This window comes from Lepisma saccharinum, chromosome 18, assembly GCF_977018435.1.
Source record: "Lepisma saccharinum chromosome 18, izLepSacc3.1, whole genome shotgun sequence".
Taxonomy (NCBI): domain Eukaryota; kingdom Metazoa; phylum Arthropoda; class Insecta; order Zygentoma; family Lepismatidae; genus Lepisma; species Lepisma saccharinum.
In genome coordinates, this window is record NC_139246.1 from 36,516,217 (window position 1) to 36,535,361 (window position 19,145).

General features: G+C 37.9%; 1 protein-coding gene across 1 annotated transcript; it reads right to left on the reverse strand.

Moving 5' to 3' along the window:
* Positions 1-3,090: 3,090 nt before the first annotated feature.
* Positions 3,091-11,992, reverse strand: LOC146001968 (uncharacterized). Its single transcript, XM_083139691.1, has 3 exons — positions 11,940-11,992; positions 7,181-7,250; positions 3,091-3,419 (listed from the first exon to the last, which is right to left on the reverse strand). Exons 2-3 carry the CDS (start codon positions 7,247-7,249, stop codon positions 3,171-3,173), a joined length of 318 nt encoding a protein of 105 aa, XP_082995817.1. The 5' UTR covers position 7,250; positions 11,940-11,992; the 3' UTR covers positions 3,091-3,170.
* Positions 11,993-19,145: the final 7,153 nt, after the last annotated feature.

The following is a 19,145-nucleotide window of genomic DNA, read 5'->3' on the forward strand; positions in this document are numbered from 1 at the left end:
CGTCTTTATATTTTCATGTGTACGCAGTACGTGTAGAATAACTTCAAGAATTTTGCAGTTTTGCTTGTGTGGAATATACAAAACTTATGGACCACCTGAAATTCATGGCTCTTCATCAAATGTGACGTTCAAGAGCTGTTAAAATGACATATATTAAATAATAACAGTTAAATATTTGACTTCCCAAACTATGTAGCAGGAGCAGAGAATGACAAGAAAGTAAGATGAAGGGTTCGGGGTGTAAAACATGGTAAGTGACATTTTGGTAATTTCTGAGTTCATTAAGAAAAAAGGTTATTTGAAGCTTTACTGTAAGTAAATTGTTTTCGTGTTGTGTTTACCAATTTCAGAAGGCTTCACTGAATCCAATGCAAATTGTATGACATGGCAATTTTACTCGAAAATTGAAGGATGGAACATTTTACTTAGTAATTAAAAAATGACCAAAATGTCACTTTTCATGTTTTACTACCAGTCAGCCCCTTCAATTATATTTAATGCATAAAGTTTTAGACTATGCTTCAGCGTAATGTTATATATTTACTTGCATGTGTATGGATGTGTGTATGTGTAAGGACGAGAATCATGTGTGTGTGTGTGTGTGTGGGTGTGTGCCGTGTATAGATTAGATTCATCTTCTTATATATAATTATTTCCTTGTATTTTTTATTCCTTTGTATTTTTATATTGTTTTTCTTTTTTTCATATTTCAATGTAGACTATTAACTTTCATATTCAAAAATTGTGTAAACATGATCAAGTGGAAGAAAATACTCCACAGCCTTAACTTGGTCATGTAAAACAAGACGAAATAAATAAATATCTTTGCTGAACTGCGTTCCTACTTTCTTTCGCAAGATAAAAACTTCCATTGTAAAAAGATATATACAGGGTGTCCCAAAATGATTACCCTTATTTATACGCAGGTTCGTCACTAGGGGCGCTGCTGCTGTTTAATCTGAAATCATGGCTTCTTCACAAGAAAAGGCTCAGTGTGTCGTGTGGCTGGATGAGCGAAATCACCAAAAATGCTGCAACGAAAGTTTCAAAATTGCTATTGGTAATGCATGGAAGGCTGCGCGAATATTTTCAACAGTCTCCTCAGATGTCAATGGTCGTCCAGCACTTTTACGCTTTTCGACTTACCTGTTTCTAAAAACTTTAGCATCCAATATTTTATCAACTTGGCATCTGCTGGTTGTTTTCCATAGCGATTTTGAAACTTCCGTTTCACCATTTTTGTGATTTCGTCTCATCCAGCCATACAACACACTGAACCTTTTCTTGTGTAGAAGCCATGTTTTCAGATTAAACAGCACGAACAGGTGACGAACCTGCATGTTAATTTCACACAGCCAGAAGAACTCGACGATTGGTCCAACGCATCTGCAAGAGGAAAATCAAAATCAGTGCAATCACTAAAGAGTAAGAACAGTATGGAATCAGGGTAGTCATTTTGGGACACCCTGTATTTTGTGAACCTTGATCTGAACTGTACATAATATTTGTGATTGACTAAATTCAGGTGTTTGAAGAGACAATACGTATCTTAGAGATGGATGAAATATCAGCCGCATAGTCTTTATGCCATATTTCGTTTGAATAGCTCCGTTGTAAAACATGGTAAGTGACATTTTGGTAATTTCTGAGTTCATTAAGAAAAAAGGGTTATTAGAATCTACACTGTAGATAAATTGTTTCTGTGTTGCGTTTACCAACTTCAGAAGGCTTCGTTGAGTCCAATGCAAATTGTTTGACATTGCAATTTCACTCGAAAATTGAAGGATGGCACATTTTACTTTGTAATTAAAAAATTACCAAAATGTCACTTACCATGTTTTACACCCGAGCCCTTCAAATAAGAAACTGATAGGGAGACAACAAGAAAGGTTTGTTACTACTCAGGTTAGAACCAGTTTGCACTCTTCAGAAGATTCTGGTGATATTAGAAGTGAAGTGTTGATACCTTTTACAGTACCTGCTTGGGATACCTTGAAAAATGGGAACTAGTTACGGCGGAGCAGGGAAATTTCAGTGCAATCTGCTGCATATTGTACCTAGTTGATCTGATATTCATAACATTATATCCGCAATTCGTAATAAATTAGTGAATGCTAATATATTTCTAGTTCAGAAGACGACACAAAAAAGGGAAATCGTAACACAACTCCAAGAAGACTGGAAAGAATTTAAGGGGTACAGGTTCTTTGAAATTTGGAAGTAGACCACATAAAGTATAACGTTTTTCTGAAAGCGGTGGAAATAGTGTTATGCTTGCCTGGTACATCCACCCCCGTTGACCGTGTTTTTCAATCATAAACAGAATGTTGACAGATGAAAAATCTTTCTTACATGTCTCAAATATGAAGCCTGTCTTGTTGGTGCAGGTGAATTGTGAGTTTTATAAACGGTTGGTGAAGAATAAATCTGTTCTCAAGAAGATTGGTTCTTCTGATAAATACTTCTGGCATTACTCAACTTCAGCGAAGGACTAAGATCAAAGGTTAATCAGAAGGGACCAGAAATTCATACCGCAATGATTAATACATTTTGTCAACGGGAGATCATATTTCATATGTTGTTCATGATGTATCATTTATGTGATCCATACTTTAATAAATAATAATAACAATAATTTTATCATTAGAACTAACAGATTTTTCAGGGGGGAACTGACTTCCTTCGGATCAAAATATTTTTACCATCCTACATGTATGTAATGAATGACATATAAGGAAAACATAATATCTTAAGCGAGAAAATGCATACAGTAAATTTTTACTTGTGATGAACTGAGCAAATGGTATCAGAAATGAACGTTTCTGCAAGTAGCGTGGACTCAGTTGTGATTTTTTCGTATCTGCATTGTGCAACACTGTACCGATGAGATTTACATATCAGTTTACATAGGAAAATTTATTATATTCCCAAATTACGAATTAGAAGACAACCTACAACTAGCCCACTCTCTAAAGTTCTTACAGTAATATGGCTCAAGAAATTCATTTTCACGATTGGACCTACATTACCCAGTAATAATGTGAAACAATATTTGTACTGATGATGTATATTTGTATTCAACAAGCACAGCATACATATTTGGCAGAAGTTGTTGTATATAAATAATTAAATACATAAATTAGATGAGCACGACGTCATAACGGGTCCAGCTAGGAATCTGCCGCAATCTTGCCCACCAGGTAAGGAACCATTGTGTTAACAACGGTTTGTGCGTCCTTGTTCTTCTCCTTCTCCTGGCCCATGAGAGTACCCATCCAGATGAACATCTTTCCCATCCCGTTGATGGCCCCCGGAAACATCCGGGACTGCTTGTCCCTCGATTGCCAGCCCTTGAACCACCAGTACGGAAGGTCTTCGTCCGGAATGTATTTGCTCGGGTCTACGGTCGCGTTGGAAAGCTGTTGGGAGACGTAGCATTTACAATTAATGTTCGCTTGTCAACTTGGAAATGTTGCGACAGTCAATAAATGGATGAATGCTATGTCTATACAGAACTATGTAATGAAAAGTGTGCGGAAGTTTGTGTTAAGGCCAGGAGGAACCCTAAACCGCTCCTCCACCGACTTTTTCCCGCGGGAAACTTGAGAAAGCGCGGTCTGTGCGCTGGATTGTTGTAGGAGAGGGAGAAAACATAGTATTAAGCCTGGTTTACATTGGTCGAGTAGACGGGAGAGTAGCTGGAGTGAGTAGGGTAAAGCGAGCTACTCTCCTCGTGTAAACAACTGGGAAGAGTACTGGAGCCAGTACTCTCTCCAGTAGTCAGGACAGTCGAGTGGCTGTCCACGGAGGACAGCGACTCGACCAACTAAACGCTTTCTGAGGACAGTATAGATTTGATTTGATTTGAATTTAAAATTTTGGGTGCGTCAGCACTAAGGCCACTTTGCACCCGTCACATTATTCGGGGTCCAGCCCCTTATCGTTACATATAACAACTCTAACGTTGCAGAATTAAAATCATAAAATATTAAAATCTTCTGGCTTTCGTTAAAAGCTGAGGCTGTAATGGAGCACTCAGTACAAATAAGGACAACACAAACAAAATTATACTGGCAATGGGGCCAGTCGCCAGAGCCTCGTTAGTCTGCAGTCCAGGGTGTACTACGTGGAAGTGAGGGACAGTATAGAGTCTGTGATGTTTTGTGTCTGTGAGTGTCCATGGAATTTGTGTCGATTATATTAGGTAGGAACAAGCAAAATAAACTACGGGCGTATGAAGTTGAAGAGATGAGACTTGATGTATTTGGCGTAGGAGAAATAAAATTAAAAATAAGAAATTTACGTTCAACCAAGAATGATCGAAAATAGAAAAATCATAGAAATTAGTTTTTTCCAGACATGTCCTTGTGCATTATTATTTATTGTATTCATTTCTCGTGACAAAAAGTGTGTAAACAGTTTCAGAACTTTTTTTTTAAAAATCGACAACGACGTCGATGGGTTCATTCTGTGAAAAGAGCACCAAACAGCTGCAGCTACTATCCTACTTTGCTGGAGACGAGTAGAAAGTATGCAAGCAGTTACTCGCCATAGAAGGGTCGAGTCGCGCAGATACGCCAGTAACTCTCCCGCTCACTCGACCAATGTAAACCAGCTTTTACGTTTGCGGGAGTATCATTTTACTTGTTATGTTAGGAATATTAAACTTCCGATGGCGTAGAAAAACACATGAACGGACAGAGGACACGTTGAAGATTTTATTTGTCGGAAAAGTAGAAAACCCCCATTTGATTAGCCGTAACTTGAATTTGAAGTTGTTGATGTTTTTTTCCCCACACAGAATGCATGGGATTCCTTCTTCATCATATTTTTCAAACGTCATGTCTAACTTAAAAATTAACTTGAAAAAACCGCTCCCACTTGCAAGATGGGGAAAAATTCATGCTCTCTTGTATAGTCGGGGGTAATGTTTAGTAATAGTGCCCGTTCTAACGATATTGCAATAAAAGCACAATTGCTGCGAAACTGTCACTCTTTACCTTAAGGCCACTTTAAGCTCATATAGTGAATAGATTAAGATAAAGACAAATACACACAATAAAAATAATAAAATACAAAATTTCTCCCAGTATCTTCTCACCAGGGTCCTCCTTGATTGGCTTACTTTACATTCCAGAGAAGAATGGCAACTACAGACGAAAAAAGAATTGAAGGCTGTGTAATCTGCCTCCAATGGGAATCGAACTCGGAACCTCCTGATTACAAATCGACAGCGTTGGAAGGTTCAGGGCAATAGTAATCAGAACAGAAAAGGAAATGTACACGATTTCCCAGTCACAGCGTAGACACCCCAAACTATTAGAATCTACTACAAAGTTTATAGTATTCTATCGTTAAAATTTAACGGTCTGTTAATTTTCATAACAGTACGGAACCATATTTTCATCAAAGAAGGTATTCATATGTTGTGGCAGACTAGCGAGGGTATGGCGTCTGGACACGCAGCCAGTGTAATTCTCGTGTTGTGTCGTCCCTTTATGTTTCTGATAGTCCCTTCAACTAGGTCATCTTATGACCTTCCATTCTCATTTTCGTGATTAGCCAAAAGTGGAAGAAATGCGAAGTTAAATAAACCAAATCAAACAATGAAACATGTGCTGTGGCTAGAATGAAAGGAAAATTGTAGTCGATAACGGTTTTGGAATATTAAATACAGACAGTCTAGAGTACTGCATTGGACCACTTTCGCTCGAAAATACTCGGATCGAATCCCCTACGCTCGAGCGTAATTCACTCGAATATATAGAATATCAAATATTATTTCAATGGGACAATAATCGTACAAATATATGTGTAAAAATTCGTCCTGGTAGTTTCAGCCCATTATTCATTTTCAAGTATTTCTGTGTGTTGTAAAGATGGACTAATTACATTTTAACATGAAGATGATGACTATCTTCACTTCAGTTTAAATTTCACTGCGTCTTTTACATCACGATCCATTCTTGAAGGGCCAATACTACAGAAAAATTACGATTACACGTGAACTACTGGGCTTCGAGTGTATTACCGATCGTTTGAATGTTCGAGCGTTATTCGCTCGAGCGATGAAACAGCCAATTCCGTAACCCATCTAGCGTCATCCGTGCGAACTATTAGACGATCGAGCAAAAAGGCTTCGATGCAGCACTCTAGCACTCTAACAGACACGTAGCCAAATATACATTTTGATTGATTTGCTTCGCTTTCCTGCTACTTTTCGCTAATTGCAAAGATGAGGATGAGTGATGATATGATGAAACTGATAAAGGGACACTCACAAACTATACTCGTGTGTGTGCATGCATGCTTAAGTGTATAGTACTTATGGGCTCCGTGGCGGAGTGGTTAGCACAGCGCGCTACGAAGCCAGGGGTTCGAATACCGCATGGGCATGGGTGTTTTTCGTGAGCATCCGTTCATCAATTTTACCACATCATCACTCATCTTTGCGATTAGCCAAAGTGGCAGAAGAACGAAGCAAAATGTGTGGACATACCATGATTTCATCAGTCAGCTTTTCATAGTGCAAGGCACAATTAGTAAATATTGTGTTTGTAATTTCTACTATGAACATAACGTATTTGTATTTTCATTTCATATCATCTCATTATTGCAACGCTGAAAGTTTTTGGAAACAACATGAGTCAAGAAATATAACTACTTCAATTTATTTATGTTTAAGAAGCGGGAGAACAAGGTATATCTGTCTCCATAATAATTATTTGCCATCAAAGTTTTAAGAAACAACTAAAGAACTTGTCCCTACAACTACATTTACCTTCATATGTAAACAATTGAACCTGCACTTATACATCACACAATGCATACCTAACACCGCCCCCCCCCAGCACATACATAATGAACCACTGAAGACTTATTACTTATGTTTTATATTTATCAATTCAATGTATCATTTTATTATTGTATAATCTTTATATTATCTTTATTGTATTATCATGATCAATGTTTTTTTTCTTTGTTTCTATTCATTTATTGTATCTTTGACAAGGGTTGGTTGTAATAACGGCCCACGAGGTCGAAACACGGCTGCTTAAATAAAGACCATTCTATTCTATTCTAATTCTCGCATTTTTAGGGGGGACAAGATTGATTAACAGGTGATAGTCATGCTACATGTATAGTACTGGCGACGTTTTCATTATTTATAATGGCTTACCTGGCCAAGCAGAACAATAAGCACGACAATGATGATCGTTATCTTCAAGATATCCCTGTAGATCCCCATTCTTCCGTTTCAGCAACAATAAAGAAAAGTAAAAAAATAGAATTATAACTTTTGTTTATTGCAATCCATGAAAGTTTACATTCTTGAAAAATGGAGAGAATAATTAAGAATGTATAATGTGTAATCAATACAGGCTAAATGTTTGGTAAATAAGTAATTTTCTGCATTTAAGGAGCTCGAAACCTAATTATGAATTGTGATCATGGTAACTGGAGCATATACAGTAATATATTTTTATTATTTGAATTTCTTAATATTTGTCAAAAAATTCCTAGAAGTCACATTTTGCCAGAAAAAAATCGAAGTTAAATATATATTTGGTAAGAATTTCTGAGGCATCGAGAAGTGAAGCACGTGTGTTCGGTTGGGATCCAGTTCGTTTTGCAGTTTTGATCAGCGTATGTGCAACGTCCTCCGTCGTCGACGTAGAAACGCACCTTTGCTCAGCGAGTGCGTTGCGGAGAACGACAACATTATTTCGTAATGTGCATAAATTTACCCATAATGTTAACTGTCTCTTCAGTGGAGAGCTGAGACTCCATAGTTTCAGGGATCGGGTGTAAAATAGCTTCTCCAAAGATTTCAGATGAAATGGGACCAATAGCTTTTACCTCAACAGAACAATAGGTGATGAAAGTTTATATTTCAGTTTATTTCCTTAACATAATAATAATATATATACACACGTTTTAAAAACAAAACTACACAGAGTTAACAATAATAAGTACCTTGAGAAGCTGCCTCATTAATCTTACTAAAATTATCCTATACATATATACAAGTAGGGAAACGGAAACACCATTTCTTACTTCAACCGGTTTCTTACAAAGCAACCGAGATACTTTCCCATTATTAGGTTGGATTATAGGGCCTTTTATTTCTTTCATCAGAAGATGGAGTTTAACTTCTCTATGGTGCTTGGACTCTCGCATGAGCGGAGGGCAACTTCTCTATTTTAGATGTTTGTTCTCTCGCCGTAGCGGAGCACACCTTCTCTGGCCGCAGGCGGAGTCTAACTAACTTGCCAGCCAAGCTTTCGCCCTTATATACGGTCGGCGATGCTAGCGTAAGCGAGCGGGAAAATATTGAACTACATATATTAACATTAAATAGTTACAAAAGTTGATTATACGTAGAGATGGATCCGTCTTTACTTGTGACGATCCGAGTTCGTTACAATCTTGAACTAACAATATTTACATTTAACAGTTACAAAAGTTGATCATAGAAGCTAACAAACTTAGAGGTGGATCCGTCTTTACTTGTGACGATCCGGGGTCGTTACATATGAAGTATTTGTTTATTGTTTTATCTATGCTGTCTGTATGGGCTTAGATACCGGGGGAAGAAACTTAGTGGTTTCGGTCGCACATTAAAATGTAGGTCCAGTTCCGATTAGCCTTACTGTGCATAAAGTGGACTTAAAACATCAAATCAATCAATCAATCAATCAAATCAATTTTAATTGGGTATTTCTTATGGACATTTCTCTCTCTCTCTCTCTCTCTCTCTCTCTCTCTCTCTCTATATATATATATATATATATATATATATATATATATATATATATATATATATATACATACACACACACACACACATACCATATATTCATGTGTGTGTGTTTGCATAAGTGTCGACCAAGCGCGTTAAGTGGACATTTCACCAATTTAATCTAATCATCACTCATACTCTTCGTCGCGATTTGCCAAAGTAGCAAAAATTGACGTAAAATAAAAATACATTACTAGCTTACTGCTAAAAGTAACTTATTATACATGTACAAGTACATTGACAAGGCTGAGGTAACGAGAGAAACTCCAGGCTGAACCTCGACCGCTTAATAAGAAACTATTTTTATTACTATAATACTAACATTAATAAATAACTTAAATGACAGTACGTTATACATAGTAGAAATTAGACTTGCCAGCATTATTTAATTACTATTAACTTTAGTAGAAGATCATGTTTTTTTAAAAATCTTGAAATTTAATGTGGATATCGATGCATTCTTCTACATTTTATATATTTTATCCCCGTAATTTGTAATTTTTTTACTAGACTTAGTGCTGTATTAAGTTATATAGTGTGCTCAGCATTTAAAGTAAGCTATTATTAGTAGTAGTAGTATTATTGATATTATCATTATCGCCTAAAATTTATTTTTGTGTTGCATGAATGGGGAAATTAACAAGACCAGACAGAATTTATCCATGTGCCGGCAGGAGTTCTGCAGGTTTTTCTTATTTCGCCGAAATTTGATGTTCTGCTGTTTAAATATACATAATATGTAAAAACTCCCGTCTAAGTTTTAACATTTGCAACTAAAGGACGTAATGTGGCATTCAGAACGCGGGAAATCGCAATCAGTTGCTTACTAAAAGCACACAACAACCAGTCACAGTTGAGATACTCTGAAACGTCATGCAGTTCAGAAATTTGCGAAGGAAGTTCTGAGTAATCGTACACAAAACAACGTGTAAGGCCAGTACCCACGGAGGCCATGCCCCCCCCCCCCCATCGATCCATGAATTATTTAAATGTGAACCTATAAAATGCTACGAAAATAACATCGACGATTTTTAAAACTTGTAAAACTTTCAATTTTGTCCTTGAATAAATGAATGTGTTTGTTGTGCAGAGAGGCAGTCTCCAGAAGTCTGCAGTCTGCGATATTGGGTACTTTCAGTTTTATAACCACTGATACAAGGCTACCAGCAGTGGCGGCGATTGGAGGGGCATGGGGGGGGCAGTTGACCCCCACTATTTCCACTTTTGCTCCTGAACTGTGGCTCCTTAATGCTTAGCCTTGTCTACCCAGACCTGGTGGATGCACATAGTGGTTCGAATCCCCATTTAAATTGTGGGTCCAGTCCCAATTAGTATATATGTGCATAAAAGTGGCAAAACTCAAACTTGTCTACTAAGAGAAAGTAAATTGTCCTTGCCCCCCTTCCCAGTTTTTTTGGCTCCCAATCGCAGCTACTGGCTACCAGTGAAAATGTCTCTCCCTCTCTTTATTTTGGTTAACCATAGCCCGTTACGAAGGATCGTAGCGGGCTATGGGTTTCACATTTAGAATTATTTATTGTAATAATAATTACTAATTAATATAATTTAATTTATAAATATATTGTTTTCTAAACATAGAATTATCGTGGCTGTTCAATGGTTCTGGTATAAGAAAATAAAGGAAATTTGAAAACATTTTTAATTTGCGAGACTCAGAACTATCCGAATACTTCTGGCCAGCATCGGCGATTGGATGCCAAGACTGGGGAAGGGGAGGGCGGGGGGTAAGGAGAGTTATTTTCTCTTGGTAGACATGTATTAAGAGGCCATAGTACGCCGGCAACGCCGGCAAAAGTGGCAAAAAATTCGTGGGCAACTGCCCCCAGGTCCCCCCAAATAGCCACCACTGTATGTGTGTGTGTGTAAAAAAACAGATATGGCCCCTCCCTAAAAAAATCCTGGGTACGGGTCTGTGTTTAGTACACATTTTATGCGTACCATCATTCTAAAGTTAAATCCGAAGCACTCTGCAATGTACCTCCATCAGGAATCGAACCTTGGACTCCTCGATGCACTACGCCGTCAGGGAAACCAGACAGTTGCTTATTAAAAGTCGATAAAGGTAAAAGGGCCTCCCCGATGGAGCAGTGGTAGCGTCGTCGCCTTGTATTCAAGGGTTAGCGGGTTCGATACCCGGTGGCACATAGTGGTTCGGATCCCACTTTAAATTGTATGTCCAGTCCCGATTAGCCTCACTGTGCATAAGTGGACTTAAAACATCAACTCAATCAATCAATAAAGATGCTGTCTCTCATTCTTTTTATTCAAGCATTTGTATAGGGTATATTGTTTCTTAGGTGTACTGAAAATGATTCAGGACTGATAGATATATTTAACGTTGTGCCGGCCCTCATGGCAGAGTGGTTAGCACATCGCGCAGTGGTCTCGGGTTCGAATCCCGGCCTGGGCATTGGTGTTTGTGAGTGTCCATTCACACCTTCCCATCTTCACGTAACATACCCTATTATGGAGCAACTCGCTATTCATGATATGCTTGATGGTAAGGTGTGAGAGGTAATAACTACACACATTACAAAACTTGAGTTTTAAACGGTGTAAAACGGTATACCTGTCTTTGTCTAGTAGCTGAAGTTCTGCGAAGAGATGTTATGGCCGTGACTGTAAGAAAGTATCCTACTCGCTCCAACACGTTCTTCCTCGAATTGTACTTCTGCTTCTCTCCCTGCAATGCTCGTACTGACCCATGACCTCTCTCCTCCCAGACATTTATTCCGATCGAATTTACTAATAATGCTGAAACAGTTACCTGTAGTACGTTCCTAGATTGCAATGTTTATACCTGTTTACAACGATGGCGATCAAGGAAGCTCGGCAATGTCTGACAAGACATTCCGCAGATGTTTCTAGATATTTCCTGTCTGGAAAGGTGATGGCTAAATGTATGGGATTTGGAGTTCTTTGCAATGATTTTATAGACTGTTACGGCAATTAGCAAATTAACGAAATCAAATCAAATTAACGTTGCACTATTACAGTTGTTACCATACTACACCCCGTAAGCAACACTGTATTTTAGAATCGACGATTATCAATCTAGGAATACCAATAAATGGAAATAAACGATAGCATAGAATTGCTTCGAAGTGTCTCTTACCCGGAATGTGAGTAGTTGAGGAGCGACTTCTGCTGGTGAGTCCTGTCCCAGATCTGATTCGAAAGACCTGGTTTTCTAGGCATCGGCCCTTCCTTCGAATTGGGAGCATGAGAAACACATAGCAACGTTTCAGTCAATCGTGATATTTTTCGGTGTATATGGGTAATTTTCGTAATTGTTATATTGCGTCTGTTTGCATACGGATACCAGATCTATGTTTCAAAGTGGAACGACTGCTTTGTTATCTTGGTGGTGTGTCAAGGTGTAAGTTCAGATAGATTTCTGCTGTAACGGTCGTGGTTTTGTATGTCGTTTGTAGAAACCTGAAAAAAAATAGGGGGTGTCAATATTGAGGAGTTGTGTACTAACTAGAATATTGGGTCAGAAGAGTGAAATGTTTCAACGGCGACACAAAAGAAGATATATTAAAGAACTGATAGAGAATGAGGAAATGAACCAGAAACAGTCTTCAGAGAAACAGAGAAAGACAAATGAAATAAAGAAGTGAGAGGGACATACGGAGACTAATTGATTGAATTAGGTTATTTAACGTCGCTGTTCAGCCTCTTTTGACTAATCGCGACGGTGAGAATGTGTTGAAATTCATGAAGGGACACTTACAAAGAACAGATATTCCCTGGCCAGGATTCAAACCTGGGATCCCTGGTGTCGTAATGTAATTTCTGCATTATGGGAATCGTTTTATAACTTATTCTAAATAATACAATTTCTGTCCTGCACAACAACAAAAACAGTGAGTTATTAGAAGCATAATGTTGTTGAACAATAATTATGTTTTTCAGTGATAATAAGTAGTTACGATGTTTGTAATGATGTGACTTTAAATAGGAAAGTCATTCACTTCAAGACGAGTTCTGCCTTTCCTTCTTTCAAAATAATAATTCTAAAATTGTTCTAAAAATCATCTTCCGTTTAACGAGGTTTCATGTCTTATTAGGATGGATATCTGAAATCTACACTGTCGTGCCATCTAGCGTTACCTTGAAGGAACACTGTAGTTTATTAACTTCCGAATTGACAGCCAATCAGAAGTCAAATCTTTCTGGTCGTTCTGCAGCACTATAGGGTTTGTAAATACGTCTACGGGACCACAGCTGGTTCGAGTCTCCTGGGGGAAGCGTAACAACTTTTCTGTGAGATTTCTGCCTGTGTATGGGAAACCCACCATCGTGAGGACATTGGTGAGCTACGAATGAGTAGCCAAATCCGGTCATGAAAACCTACAACAACCACTGGCGGTTCGTCGTGCTGACCACACTGTAACTGGTAAGACGATCTCTCACCTCGTGTGAGTGAGTGAGTAGGATCAGTGAGTAGGCCCCGGGCCCTCAATGAGCTGTTGCCCCGTGGGTTTATTATGATTTATAAATGATTTAGGTAAATTGTACAATGCACTTTAAAATAAAATGTTATTGTAATGTAATTAATTCAGAAGTATTTTGAAAAAGTAAATGTATTTTCTTTTTAATTTTTTTTTTACAAATTTCTTACAGGCAAGTGAGCAGAGTGCTTGAATGTCCCCTTTACTACTTTTTCTACGGCTTGAAGAGTGTAAGTACCCAGTAGAAAATTTGTAAATGTATGCAATGCTTGATCTATTGTAGTGGCAACTTTAGATTGATTGCCTGTCAAAAAGTACGGTGTAGGGCATATAATGTACGTATAATTCATGTTTGTAAAGACGAGAAATTGATTTATGTTTTGTCCGTCTTATGGGTTTGGTCACAGAGTGCCATAGTATGTTTTTGGACCAATGGTTCTTTCTATGACGTCCGTTCGCCACCCAATCGCCATATTGAATTCAATTCTAAAAATTTAAATGGGCACATGGTCATGTGTATGTTGTTGAAAAGTAGTGAAAAATCCAAGAGTAAATTTGTTGGCTTTTTTGAAATTTTATTTTATGTCATAATTCTTCAAAACACCTGCAAAGGATGGACTAGTTGAAGTGTGAGACTACTCAAGATAAACACATACATTTAAAGTTAATTTTATTCCCATATAGGACAAGCAGGACTAGATCTAGAATTAAAAGTAGGATCGCTAATCGAATCGCCGGAGCCATTTTTATTGTCTTAGATCAAAGAGTGCGGCTGCCATCAAAACCGAAGTTCACATGTTCGAATCCCGGCCTTTGCATGGTAGACATTCGCTAGTGTCCCTTCATCAATTTCATCTAATAAGCACTCATCTTTATCGTCGCGATTAGTCAAAAGTGGCATGAAATCGACGCTAAAATAGCAAAAAATACAAATATAAAAGCACAGTGGCGGCGATTGGGTTCAAAACTGAGGGGGGGGGGGGCAAAGTGCCAAAACTTGGGGGGAAGGACAGTTTACTTTCTCTTTGTAGGTAAGGTTTAGCATACTGCGGGGGCAAAAGTGGCAAAAAGTGTGGGGTTGTATGTGGGGGCAGGGGGGGAACTGCCCCCACCCCAAACTTAATCGCCGCCACTGTAAAAGCACGACGTACGACCACACAAAGTTATGTGGCATAGTGATTTATTTATACGTTCCCCAGAAAACGCTTCAATATTTCAAGAAGGCCCAATTTATGGTAATTTTGGCTCTACATTTACCTGTACAGACCCTGAATATGAACGTACACCCTCCACCCGATGGAAAATTCTGACCATGACATTTTACCTAAAATCTATCAGTGAATTCCATTCCTGTGTATTCATATCCATTTCTGAATCATCAATAGTTCAATATCTAAAAGAAAAGATTTCGTGCCCGTTTATCATAACTGGTAGTGCGTTTAGTATTTGATGATAAATGATCTTCAATACTTTTAGGATTATCACACACATAAATACTGAACATGATAAGAATATCACAACTTAATAAAAAATTCCACAATATTTGCTTTTTATCATAGATATCATTCCTTTTGAAGTTTCGTCTGCACTTTTCGAATGCTAAGAGTGTCCAGACATGAGGAATTACATATCACACGTAACTTCATTTATATCAAATCTAAATTACAGCTAAGGTCTGAAAAAGGAACTCATTATTAAATAATTAACCTGCTGATCTAGTCTGAATTACAACTGTGATAATATTCAAGTTTTTCCTCGAGACTAGATCTATCTGGACTTGAAGACTGAAGGTCGAATGGTACTGTTAGATTTCCTGCAAACCTTGATCTGAAAACCTACTACGTGTTACAGTTACTGTCTACAACCAATGTTCGTGTTGTAAGGAAGGTTCCCTCTCACTTTGACATTGGGTATAATGGGTTATCTGCCTTTCGGCGCCCTTCTAGGTCAGCGTTAATGCGATAAGCGTTCAATGGCTGTCATTAGCGATATGGGTTGCAAGGGCTCTGAACTTTCAATGTCGGATTTGCACGATATCCCTAAGGTGGTAAAGGAGGCATATCATGAGGAGCCTAAGTAGGTTTTTACAGTAACAGAGAAGTTGAAATGCAGGTTGACATCGTGTGTGTGTGTTTCCAGAAGTTCATAATACATTAGTATTTTTCTGTATCTCTGTCCCACATTAAAATATGGACATACTTTATGTAACACTTTACTCTGTTTCTTGAGGTTTTCAATATTTAGTGTTGAAGTTCAGACACACAATTTCCATATAGTTTGCCTTCAAACGCTGTCTCCTCGACCCTGGCAAAATATGCGTTGTGGGGTTTCAATTTATAATACGCTACTGTATCATCATCAATCTTTCTTTCAAGTTTCTGTCTGGGTGCGCATAGAATAGAATCTTTATTTAAGCAGGATCATTCTTACAATGAACCCTTGTCAATAAAATGAAACAACCAAAACAATGAAAAAAACATACTGATCATCATAATACTATAAAGGTTATTCAAAGTTTATACATCGATAGAATAATACATGGAATTGAGTAGTATTCATACTGTGAAATAAAGATATGTAGCAAGTCATTAGAAGTGCATTGTGCGTGTCTGAGTGTGTGTGTGTGGTTTTTTTTTGGGGGGGGGGATATGTATGCGTTACATGTTCTGTAATTGCTGGTGCAATAATTAAGATTGATGTCGGTTGTTGTTCTTGGGACAATAGTAAGTTCTCCAGTATGTATTTTCTTCTTTAAAGTATGAGGGTAAATAATATTAGTCAATAGTGCGGACAGTTGGTTCCATTCTATAATCCCTGTAACAGTGAAGGACTTTCCATAGGTGAACGGTTTTCTTTTGTGTATTTTTAGATTGTGTTTCTTACAGATATCGTGTTCGAACTATGTTCTACGAGAACAGATCTTATTGGATTAGTATTTTGTGGAGCCGGTCTTAGAAATGTTGTTCATCAAGTGAGTTTTAGGTATTTCTTCTATTGTGTTAGCCAAGATTTTTTTAATACGGGGATACATGTTCGTTTCTTTCTAGGTTAAATATGAAGTCAAGACGTCATAGAAGGCATAGAAGTCAAGCGTACATTTTTATATCTTTCATATCTTCCTGGCCCATCCTCTTCACTTTGCAGTTAATTTGAAACGAAGGATTTGACGTTCCTTTCTGTCGGAGCCAAGGATTAGCTAGCCAATCTCCGTGCGCGATAGAGTCATGCGGCTCTCCTTAAAATTACGGCTGTACAGAGCGCTCGCAGGACTTCATGTCATAAAAATGGAAAGCTAATAGAGCAATTCCAGAAAAAAACGTCAATCTTTAGATTTCGAATATACAAGGGAGACTCAAAACCTTAATTTGTTTTTGTTTCTGATCTAGTAGATTTCTGTGCGGAGGGTTGCACTAGTTTGCTGTGTTTTAGCACATTCCTATTGCTGATCTACATATATTTTCAACTTCGAGTTAGTGCCTGTATACCTTAAAAAGGTCACTTATGACCCACTGCAAAGGTCTTTCCGACCATCTGCCTGCAACTGAGTTAATTGTCGAACTTTCTCCTCCATTATTGAACTTTCTGGTATGGTAAGGATGCACAGAGATATTGAATTTTCATTTTTCGAGAAACTTCTGTAAGTTTTAGGTTGACAGAGGGCTAGAAACCACTCCTCTTTACTGGTGCAAGTGTGTATAGGAGGAGCCATCTTTAAAATAATAAAAATGGCGTTTTAAAGCCCACTTGATTAGTGTTGCAGCCTTGAGGTCGTTTTGTAAATAACAGTTGATACCTCATGTAAATTTCAGCTGTATACAGTATGTCTTACAATTTTTATTGGACTTTTAAGGTTTTCATTTGTAATACAATTCATGTGTTTCCAAACTCTAAAATATGACTGCAAAAATTACCTCATCAAGTATTATTCTACTAACGTTAATGAAGAAAATCCAGATTCATAGGTTGCCAATTGTGTCAGTTCTACCTTTAAATTTATTTTATATAGTGCCAGAATACATTTGAGGAAATTTTTCTATGCATGAAGAAACACTATTTCTTGCAAATTTCCTGGGTTATATTTTTTTATTATACATACGAGGGTCGCTATTTATATTTTGAGCCTAACAATGAAAAAACAGGAATTTGGCATTGAAAACTGCTTTATTGTTTTTCGAGGTATTCTCCTTTATGGTCAATACACTTTTGCATTCGTTCGAACCATTTGTCAAAGCAGTTTTTTCAATCTTCTTGAGACACCTTCATAATATGGTTTTTGAACGCATCAACGGCGTCTTCCGCCGACGAAAATAGTTGTCCACGCAATTTATTCTTGACATTCGGGAACAAGAAGAAGTCATTGGGTGCCAAATCAGGACTGTACGGCGGATGACCCATCAATTCGATTTTTTGACTGTTCATAAAGTCGATTGTTAGACGAGATGTGTGACAGCTGGCATTGTCTTCATGAAGAATGATCCGACGGCGTTTGTTTGTTTTCCGTATTTGACCGAAGACCTTTGGTAGACAAATTGTTGTGTACCATTCAGAGTTGACCGTTCTACGTTCCTCTAAAGGCACAGTTGCCACATGACCAGTTTTCCCGAAAAAACAGGCGACCATTTGTTTCGATGTGCTTCCAGCGCGAACAACTTTTGTTGGATTGGGTTCATCTTGAAACACCCATACAGTCGACTGCTGTTTACGTTCCGGCTCATATGCATATATCCATGATTCATCACCTGTTACAATCTTATATACGTCTTTTGAAGCACCACGATTGTATTTAATGAGCATTTGTTTGCACCAATTGACGCGAGCTAGCGTCTTTTTGAGTTTTTGTCAGATTGTGTGGGTTCCAACGAGAACATACCTTTCTCACAGCTAAATGATCATGTAATATTTTATATATGCTGGTGGAACTAATGCCTATGGTTCCCTCAATCTCACAGTATGTCACATGGCGATCTTGCAGTATTAGGTTTTGCACAGCATCAATGATTTCTTGAACAACAACTGATTTTGGACGACCTTCGCGAATCTCGTCGGTGAGCGAATGGCGGCCACGATTAAATTCGTTATACCAGCGTTTCCAGTGGCAAAGGATGGGGCTTCATCGCCAAATGTGGAAGTAAGTTGATCGATGCACTCTTGTCTTGATAATCCACTTCGAAAATCGTAAAAAATCATCGCACGAAAATGTTCACGAGTTAATTCCATTTTATTGTTGTCGCGCAATCTCCAAGGCAACATAAACAACACAAATGAAGCTATTGACAAAACATTTGAAGTACGTTATGGTCAATAATGCCAGACGATTCCATGCAAACGTCAAATCGCGCCTAACTTCAATCAGTGTTGCCAAGGCTCAAAATATAAATAGTGGCCCTCGTATATACATACATTTCATGAATCGCATGCAAAGAAGAAAATATATATAAAACTACTTCTAGAGTGAGTATGTTGCCTTCAGAATGGCTCAATATCTTTCTTACATTTGTCCAAGGTTTATTAAAGCCATTTTTTTGAACATTCACTGTAATATAATGGAGGGTTAGGTCCAGGCAGCAAAATAGGTGGTTGATCATCTGCACACAACGAAATAGCATTGAGTTGACTTTAGTGCCCCTAGGAGATACGGAGGAATTACCTGTTTTGATTTGTCATTTGACGTTTCTACATCTACAATTATATTTTTAGATATTTTAGGGTGCAAATTAGCGGGGGATATGTCAGGTTTTTCCCTTCACTAAGACACCAGTATCCCCGCCAACGAAGATAATTTTTTAACCCTGGCAGGCATAAGTTTTATCGGGCCCAAAACAATACAATAATCCCTTTTGTAACACAACTATTTTGTAAATGTA

What these genes read in the sequence shown, in the direction of transcription:
- LOC146001968 (XM_083139691.1), bottom strand. Translation starts at nt 7,249, where the DNA reads ATGGGGATCTACAGGGATATCTTGAAGATAACGATCATCATTGTCGTG. An exon ending in TTATTGTTCTGCTTGGCCAG is followed by an intron (nt 3,420 to 7,180) that starts GTAAGCCATTAT and finishes GTCTCCCAACAG; the next exon opens with CTTTCCAACGCGACCGTAGA.